Raw genomic sequence first — 9646 nt, 5'->3', positions numbered from 1 at the left:
GAGTGCATCTTGACAGTTCTGAGAATGTGAGCCTGTTACAAGCAAAAATATGTCGCTGCTGCTGCAGATCGAACGTCTAACATTACACCTAAACAGCATTGTCATGTTTACATAAGAGCACATACTAATAAAATATATTGGGCTTTACTTCCTCCTATTTTCTCTGTTTACTAAGATGCGCACCTGAAGGCTTGCCCGTTCGGGAACTCTGATCAGTCGGTCACTCAGCAATCGCTGGCACTTCTTATGTCTCTGACTTGTTGTGATGTGCATCAAACAGTATCCCAACCCCCCACGTTCAGCGCGCATCGTACAAAAGTATGCCTCAAGTCAAAAATCACCGCTCCATTATTTATATATACAAACACACGCGCTTACCCAGAAAAATAATGCACACACATTTAGACATATGACTGGATAGAACATTACATTCTAACAGTTACAAAATCACATTCCAGTATATTATAATTTACTACAAGACATAATAGTACATTTTAACGTACTGCAAGACCGAACCGTACATTATAAGTTACTGTAACCCCAACACATAAAAGTTACAACACACAACAGTTCATTATATGTTACAAAAACACATAAAAGTACATTGTTAGTAACTACACTATATAACAGTACATTCAAAGTAACTTCAACACAGACCAGTAGATTTTAAGTTGCAAGACATCAAAGTGCATTATAAGTTACCACAACACATGAAAGTACCTGGTTGTCAGATAACTCCAGCAGTACACGATAGTAAAGGTGTTTGCTGTGCCAGGTCCAGCATTCTGTTGAGCTGCAGAGTCTCAAACATGCAACAGTAGGTTGCGTTCATGTAATTTAAGACAGCCCGACATTTATAGATATTACAGACACACACACCAGGGGAAGCTGGAAATAGAACCAGCACCAGTGTGTGTGTGAGTTTGTGTGTGAGTGTGTGTGTGTGTGTGTGTGTGTTTGTGTGTGTGTGTGTGTGTGTGTGTGCGTGCGTGTCTGTGTGTATGTGTGTGCGTGTGTGTGTGTGTGTGTGTGTGTGTGTGTGTATGTGTGTGTGTGTGTGTGTGTGTGTGTGTGTGTGTGTGTGTGTGTGTGTGTGTGTGTGTGTGTGTGTGTGTGTGTGTGTGTGGTGTACACAGGACTGGTGTGTATGTGTATGTTTTTGAATGTATTTGTGCCTTATTTTCACCAGTTCTCAAATTTGAATTGTCAATATGTTCCCCAGGATTAGTTTTGTTGCCAACCTGTGTTGGCAACAAAACCAATATTGTGTGGCATTGTGAGGTGGATCTCAGAGGAAGTGATCACTCAGAGGTCCGTTGGTTTTGGATACAGGCCTGTCCTCCCAAACCCCTATGCTCTGCCTACGAACAAAGAAACAAAATGTTAAATGTTTTTTTTCACTTTTGTATGAACTGTTTTACTCACTTCCCCACTTCTGAAATTACTTCCCTTACTATTAATCCAAGCCGGGTTCAAAGTCTCACATTTCTGCTTCCGCATTCACTGCCTGCCAATCTGGAAAGTTAACACATAAAGAGAGTGAACCACAGTCTCACCGACACTCACCTTCACCACACGCACACCATCTCAGCTCACTGCACCAAAGTCATGGAGTCATTTCAGGTAGGTGGCTGTGTCTACCGATTGCTAACCTTTTTGTAATGACCATGTTTTATCACTTCAATGTCACGTTGCCAGGGAAAAGTGAGTGAATAAACATTGTTAGTATATGCGACAGGTGAACCTCATAAGATGTGGTTTGATTTCATTGGTTATTGCCAATTATCCCTATCTCGGGATTTTGGGCAATATCCCATGATTGAGATCTCTAACTCGGGATATTGTTTTCATCGCAAAATGTCCGTCTCGTCACGCAAATAAAAACGAATAAACTGCTAATAAAAATAAATCAATCCCGTCAAAAAGTGTTGTCTTGTTTATTTTTGGAGTGTTCAAGTGTAGTATATACTACAACAATTATTCGCCTTTGGCAAATAATTGTTAAATATTGGGGGAACCAGGTAAGCATTGATGAAGGGATGCTAGTCAGAGAGAAGGCAACAAATAATCACAATTTCTTACTGAATTTTCAACAGGACCTATTATATAAAGGTATATAAAGGTCAATGTCGACCATGTGTGAGCGTGTTGTGATACAGTTGTATTTAATCTTGAGGTACAGCTTTATGCAAAAAAAAAATATATATATTTGTTACTTTCATTGTCTCAGATCACATCCAGTGTGTTATGGCCCTTCTTCAGATTGTAGTTTACATTGATGGAGCCGGTAGGCCTACATTACATGACAGAATTATTGTCTGTAGTATACATAAAAGGACTTTTTCATATGAAAAAAACGAATAAAGAAATCATATTCTAAATCATATTCCTACATTCCTGAGGTGAAGAACAGCATGTAATGTCAGGGATATGAACATGTTATTCACTCAACATAATTAATAAAACACATTGATTGCATATCTGATCTGCTTGGTAACCTGCATCTCTGTGATCTGTTTTCCGTGTTTCCGTGCGTGCCCAGGGACCTTTCGTCGAGGGGGGTGTGAAGATCAGCCACGCGTTCCTGGACGGGGAGCACCGCTACACGGTGAAGGGGGTCCGCACACACAGCGGGCGGGGGCCAGCGTTCGCCAGGTAGGTCTACCTGTCGCCTGAGACTGCCCAGACTTCATGGGGACTTCCTGTTTTGCCTCCGCTATGCTGGTGGTGGTGGTGGTGGTGGTGAGGATTGTGTTTGTTCACACGAAACGCAGTAAACATCCTGTGAGACGTGGAACAACCACAACAACCTGTTACCACTGTTGGTTGTTCTTTGTTAGCATTTGCTTTCCAACAACCGCTGCCATTGACTTGCCGCGTGACTTTAGTCGAGCTCCTGTTCATTTGAAGGGAATACACTTTGTTTACCTTCCAAAGATTTCCAATGCGTTCAGAATAGCTGCTTTTTTGAAAGAAGTGCAAGAAGTGCATTTTAGTTTGACTGCAAATACTGTTTGTCTCTAAAGAATAAGAAACTGATTAAAATAAATTAATAAGCAGTACCCACCGTAACATTTTCGCTGGCCTCCATTCTGCTTTCTACTTTTCACTATCCCTGTTATTGGGCCCATTATATACATTATAAAAACGTGATGCCTTATGCCTAAATTAATTAATAATAATAATAATAATACATTTAATTTAGAGGCGCCTTTCAAGACACCCAAGGTCACCTTACAGAGCATATAGTCATCATTCAAAACTATGTAAAACAGACTAGGAATAAAAGGAAAACAGAGGTTAAACATGAAGAATAATAATAATTAATAACACTCAAAGACGCCTAAAGTGAAGGGGGGACCTCACTAACCACCACCAATATGTAGCACCCACTTGGGTGATGCACGGCAGCCAATCGGTGCCAGAACGCTCACTACACACCAGCTTGAGGTGGAGAGTTAGGGATGTACGATGGAATTGTGTTAATATGATTATTATTAGTGTTATTGCTACTACTTTTGAAGTTATAAGTAATAGCATTATACTATTACTTGTTACTTGGAGCTACTATTACTTGCAGTAACAAGAAATATAAGTGGTATTTTTTAGCAATAGTAGTATAAGTATTAGTAGTCATAGAAGTACTATAAGTTCAGTAATCGTTCTGCTGGGGTATCACTCTTGTATCAGAGTGTGAATGTAGTGTTGTGGTCGTGACAGGAAGGGAGACATGCTGACCTGCATCAACGGCAGCAGCCTGGCGGATATTCCCCCTGACGAGCTGGCACACCTGCTGACCGAGGGGAACCCCAAGTTGGTGAGCTCATCATCTGGAGACAATCGCAACCACACGCTTGTGAATGAGTGGCGGGTATATTGTACATTGGGTACATTGAACGCATTGGGTACATTGAGCACATGTTCAAGTATGGTGCACAGGTATGCTGTGGAAAAACCCCACCACTAAAGTTGTCATTTCAGTCGTGGCACCTTTGTTAAGTTTTAAGTCCAGTTTGTCTCCATAGAAAACTTTTAGAGCAATTTGTGAACAAACTTTGATTCAGAATGTTCTCTAGAGACTCGGCTGCATGTGAAGCTTGCATTTGAGGACAAGAAAACCACAGTTTTCAGAGCCATCGGAGGCACTTGACAGGAAGTTGACCTCAGTCTGAATTACATTAACCAGCTCAGATCTGAAAGCCCGCAAATGTCCTAAATGAACGCCGTATTGAACACTCTCCGAAGAAAAAAAACCTGCATGTGTAGCATGGTGTTGTTGTAGTGGTTTTCAACGACGGCTTGTCCAATTCAGTTTTTAATCGTAAAGTTGGTTTGAGATGTGTGAACAGAGATTGTGTTGTGTTCCTCTTCGGTCTCTTCAGACGGTGCACAAGGCCACCAGGAAGAAGGAGGCTTCTGAACACTGCCCCCTGGAAAAGGATGCCCTCCATCCCTTCAAGAAGGAGTCCGGTGTGCTCTGCTTCTCCATGGAGATGAGGAGAGAGGAGGACCTGGGGAAGGGAGAATGCGGCATTGGGGGTGGGGGGGGGAGTGGGGAGGAGGCTGAAGAGGGAGGGCGGGGTGAGGCCGGGGAGGGCCCGGCGGAGGAGGCGAACGGGGGAGGGGAGGGAGAGGGGCGTGGGGTGCTGGTGGTGAAGCTGACCAACGCGAGCCTCTCTGTGGTGAAGGGGCGTGGCTGTGCCGCGGGTTGCCCCGTCCTCGAGTGCCAGGGAACGGGATGCGCGTTCAACGAGGTGGTGTTGATGGCGGACTCATGCACGGTGACCAGCGGTGAATATATACACATATTTATTTGCGTTGTCTCACTATGGGGACGGTAGTCACCTTACCGATACCCTGAAAGTACCGCAGGCCGAGTCAGAGTCTCTGATCGATCCTCTCTTCTGGCTCCTAAAGCGAGAGGATCGATCAGAGAGTCTGAGTGTTCTTTAGACCATTCTTACAGGACCTGATCAGAAAAACCTTCTGCTCTATAAAAGTGCATTGAGCTGCTAAAGATTAAATCACCCATTTTGATTAGTTGGGGTGGGGGGAGACGACATTGACAATTCAGTCAAAATGCGTTCTAAATGGGACCTGGGTGGGGAAACGGAATGCAGAACCAGTGGCGTCACTAGGCTGTTTTATTCGGGGCTAAAGCCCCGGATATTATTTAATTAGCCCTGAATAAAAAATTTGGGTACACAATAAATAAATATTTATTGGTATACTGGTAACTATGGAATGCATTAAGTCAATTCAGTCTAGAAGTAAAGAAATAATTCTAGTCACTAATGGTAGCTAGTTATTTAAAGAGAAACATGGGGATTCCAGGGAAATCTCAAAATAAAGTTGACCACCTCAAGTGAATTAACCTATCCTATCCCCAGTCGGATCCATGTATATACATATATGTAATATCTGTCTCACTTGTATTTATTTTTCTCTGAAATAACTTTCGATGTTTGGGGATAGGCAGCACAGCAGCCAAGTAGCTATTTGAAGCTATAATAAATGGCATATTTTGTTTATTTAGGTTAAGCATTATGAAAGAATTTGCATGCACAGTAAAGCATACAATTTATTTTGGCATTTTCATTTTCCCGTTGGGCTAAGCCCCGGATGTTCATGAAACCTAGAAACGCCCCTGTGCAGTACTAAAAATAGTGAGTTCTATAGATCTTCACACATTCTATACGGTTTCCCCACCATGCTTATTAGTATGGCTGCTAGCTCAATAAGGGCTATGTTTCATTGGGTTTAAAGGCACTTCCATTAGTTGGTCAATAGCCATTGGTGTGCGATTTGTAATTCATAAGCCAGTGGGATTTTGTCTGTTTCAAACCCATCAGGAGATTAAAAATGTTTATTCCATTGCTAGTGGCACTGGCGTCAGAGATACTTCACAGAGACATGCATTGACATTTCATTGTCTACATTCCGTAGATGTTTGTGCGTTTGTAATAAGTATTTTGAATGTATTTTTGTGTTGTATTTCCAGGCAACACGGCCATGTTCATGCAGGACAAAGTGCAGGGAAATATCAATCTTGAGAACATCCATTCCAGGACCTACCTCCGGGATCTCTGCGAGGACAACATGCCCTATGCGTCTAAGAATCCAAGTGGGTCATCGTCAAGCTTATAGAAGCCCCATTACTCGTGCATGTAGAGCGATCCCACACATGTTTACCTTCTAACGGCTTGGTTCACAAGGAACACCTAAGCCTGCTGACTTAAGGTATGTATGCTAGGGTGACTGCAGCACCTTCCGATCTATAAAGGTGCATTTAGCTGCTCTCGACTCATTCACCCGTTAGTACTTTGCAATCTCCATTCAGAAAATATAGCATAATATTAGCCTAATAGGCATCCATCTTACACATTGCATGATTTTTGTTCCATCTTTCGAAGAAAAGCCTTAATTTAGACTACGGTATAATGTTTGTTTAGAAGAACCATAAGTGGCCAGCAGGGGAGGAAAAACACATTTGTACTATGGCAGTGGTTTTCAAACTGTGGGGAGCGCCCCCCCTGTGGGGCGCCAGAGTTCTTCAGGGGGGGTGCGACGTGAGAAAAAAATAAACCCGAAGAAAACCCTGAAAGACGATGATTCAAATCATCAGTCGTACTTCAACTGTAGAAGTAACATAACTAAATCAATTTTCAACCGTTTATCTTCGTGCAAACCATTTAACAAATCTACACACTTGTATCTTCAATAATATCTCAACAGATTTCGATATCATTTAACATGTCTTCAGAATCAGTTTTAGTTTCATACCGCTTCGTTTTCAGCTGTTTTCATTGAAGACGTCAGCCCATTCTGATACACCTACTTCTAGACATCGTAACTCATTCCTTTTTCAACCGTTTACCATCGTTCCAACCATTAAACAAATCTACACACGTGTATCTACACACGTGTATCTAAACAGAATTTTGATAGCATTTATACTTTTTTCAGAATCACAGTTTTAGTTTCAAACCGGCGTCGTTTTCAGTTGCTTATAATAATTTAGGTCACCATAGCAACGCCGGTAAACAAACCCCACCGAATAGTCGAATCTCTGGACTGAAAAGGCAGATCTGATTCGACTCAGAAAATTCAGAGTCGGGGACCCTGAATGAATCTGTAAACTGGCAGTTTACACAGATTAAGATGTTCAAATGTATTTAAAAAAGGTTAAGCTAAAACATGCTTAGATAAAGTTGTTAAATTGTGTTGTTTAAAAACGCAAAAAGATGTTGTAATGTTTCAGAAATATGTTTGAAATGTGTGAAATAATTAAAATAGCTTTCAAAACACAGGTATTTAGAAAAAAAAATTGGGGGGGGGGGGGCTCAGCTGAATTTTTTTCTCTGAGGGGGGGCTCACTCTCTCACACTTTGAAAACCCCTGTACTAGGGGATCAGGATTTTCCACCGTTGACAAACGGCAATTCGAATCGGATGCAGTTACGGCAATATTCTGGTGGGAAAGTACTGGCTGTCGACATTGTTGGCCACCACATGGTCACATGGCTCTCTGTGTTTGTGTGTCATGACAGCGGAAATGACGATATACTCCTACAAGTCAACCGTCACGAACGAGACCTTCAGAGGCGTGCCGGTGGTGCTGAACTTCACCGAATCCGAGAGCTTCCTCAAATGCACCAAAAAGGACAATGGGGCGATCCTACGGGTGGAGGTATGACTGAGAAGATGAGTGAGTGGGAGAGAAAGTGAACGAGAGACTGAACATGAATGCGTTGGTGCGTCAGTCAGTGAATGTGGGAGTGGGTGAGCGAGGGATCTAGTGAGTGACAGATTAATGCGCTCATTAATGACCTTCAAATGGGAGGTATGGGATGTGCTATAGACAAGCTAAATGTAGCTTGTCACCCTGTGGTTCCTAACTTGCATTACGACGACGCTAGGACAACCCGCTACATGAAGCAAACACACCAGTGCATATGGTCGGTGGTTATTGATCCAGTATCCTTCCCTGCAGGCCTGTGACAAGCAACGTCTGAGGCTGATCTGCAAGCAGGATGAGTCAGTCCTCGCCTTCCTCTTCTACATGAAGGGGACGATGACAGGAGAGCACCAGTTTGAGTCTGCGCTGTGCGAGGGCTGGTTCATTCAAGTCCTGGACAAGGAGAATGTGCTGGTGGCCAATCCGCCAGTGCCCAACAATGAACCGTCTTTCTACTTTGTCATTGAGAAGTAGAGAAGCGAACCCAATTGGTTGGGGATTCATCAGGGATGAATACCACTGCTGCCCGCTTGCGACATCTCACGCTTACTTGTGGCCATATAGGGTTGCTCTGTGAGTAACCCTATATGGATCAGTGTTCAGCTAACCCTATGGATCAGTGTTCAGCTTGTGTACGCCACACCACGTATAGACACGTACCTACGCACACACACACACACACACACACACACGCGCACGCGCACACACACACACACACACACACACACACACACACACACACACACACACACACGCACACACACACACACACACACACACACACACACACACACACACACACACACACACACACACACACACACACACACGTAAACTCATACACAGATGTACATATATACTGTTTGATCCCTGATGAAATACAATTGATCCTCTCACTGATATATAGATCAGAAAACAAAAAACGCTTTTCAAATGTTCTTTTCTCTTTTGAGGCCTTTTTTCAAATCCCTCATTTTGAATTGTTCTTGTTATTTTCCTTATTTTTCCTGTTCTCATACTAAATTGTTATTAGAAAACAGAAATAGGAGCCTGTTCAAAAACTTTCATATTTACATCACCCACTTTCAAACATTGACTGTATAAATGACTAAAAAAAAAAAAAAATGCATGCAGTCATTGTTAATAAACATTAAAAAGTGAAGCACAAAATAAATATATGTACTAGTTTTTTACTTGGTCGAGTGAAGATATCTGTGTTGTCACAATTTACGTGTAATTGGCTTAGTTGTAAGAGCGAATGAGGACCTATTTTATTAATAATAATTTAGTAAAAAACTGTTAAAAATGTTATTGAGAATGTCATTATAATTCATTACCTGTATCTTACTCTCAAATGCATACATACTACATCACTGTTTGGTAGTCATTTTGATTGGACCCCATTAAGTTTCGAGTCAGATGTTGTAGGAAGCAACACCGTTAATATGACATTATTGACGTATGACGTTATTTTTGCATTGGACATAGACATTTAATGTTTTTTCAAGTATTGAGGAAAGTTACTACAGCACATAAAAGTATACAATCAGTTCCTACAATACATAACAGTACACTATAAGTTACTGCAACACAAAACAGTAGATTTTAAGTTGCAAGACATAAAAGTGCATCATAAGTTAGGGTTAGTAGTAACTGTCTCTCAGCTAACTCCAGCAGTACACGAAAGGTGTTTGCTGTGCCAGGTCCAGCCTTCTATGGATTGCAACCTGGGGCGTTGTTAGACCAAGAGCTTTGCTGGGGCACAGGCCCCCAACTCCCAATACACTAATGTGCGCTCAATATGAAATAGATGGCTACAGAGGGGTATTTACAAGCTTCAAAATTATTATCGTCACTGTCATACTGTAGGCTATATTAAGGCACTGGTAAAGGTAAGGAATCAAAGATA

At 42.0% G+C, this 9646-nt stretch overlaps 1 protein-coding gene and 1 long non-coding RNA gene across 2 annotated transcripts; one reads left to right on the top strand and one right to left on the bottom strand.

Annotated features, from left to right (window-relative positions):
- Positions 1-940: 940 nt before the first annotated feature.
- LOC132471576 (uncharacterized) lies at positions 941-2607 on the bottom strand. Its single transcript, XR_009528875.1, has 3 exons — positions 2499-2607; positions 1455-1515; positions 941-1361 (listed from the first exon to the last, which is right to left on the bottom strand). It is a non-coding gene; the product is annotated as an uncharacterized LOC132471576 (long non-coding RNA).
- On the top strand, positions 1477-8911 carry LOC132471575 (uncharacterized). The gene is made up of 7 exons (XM_060070739.1): positions 1477-1623; positions 2543-2655; positions 3721-3817; positions 4383-4791; positions 6002-6124; positions 7550-7689; positions 7993-8911. Exons 1-7 carry the CDS (start codon positions 1609-1611, stop codon positions 8209-8211), a joined length of 1116 nt encoding a protein of 371 aa, XP_059926722.1. The 5' UTR covers positions 1477-1608; the 3' UTR covers positions 8212-8911.
- Positions 8912-9646: the final 735 nt, after the last annotated feature.

Source organism: Gadus macrocephalus, chromosome 14 (assembly GCF_031168955.1).
Source record: "Gadus macrocephalus chromosome 14, ASM3116895v1".
Lineage (NCBI taxonomy): Eukaryota > Metazoa > Chordata > Actinopteri > Gadiformes > Gadidae > Gadus > Gadus macrocephalus.
This window is presented reverse-complemented; position numbering and strand designations above follow the sequence as displayed.

What these genes read in the sequence shown, in the direction of transcription:
- LOC132471575 (XM_060070739.1), top strand. An exon ending in CCGAGGGGAACCCCAAGTTG is followed by an intron (nt 3,818 to 4,382) that starts GTGAGCTCATCA and finishes CGGTCTCTTCAG; the next exon opens with ACGGTGCACAAGGCCACCAG. An exon ending in CTATGCGTCTAAGAATCCAA is followed by an intron (nt 6,125 to 7,549) that starts GTGGGTCATCGT and finishes GTGTCATGACAG; the next exon opens with CGGAAATGACGATATACTCC.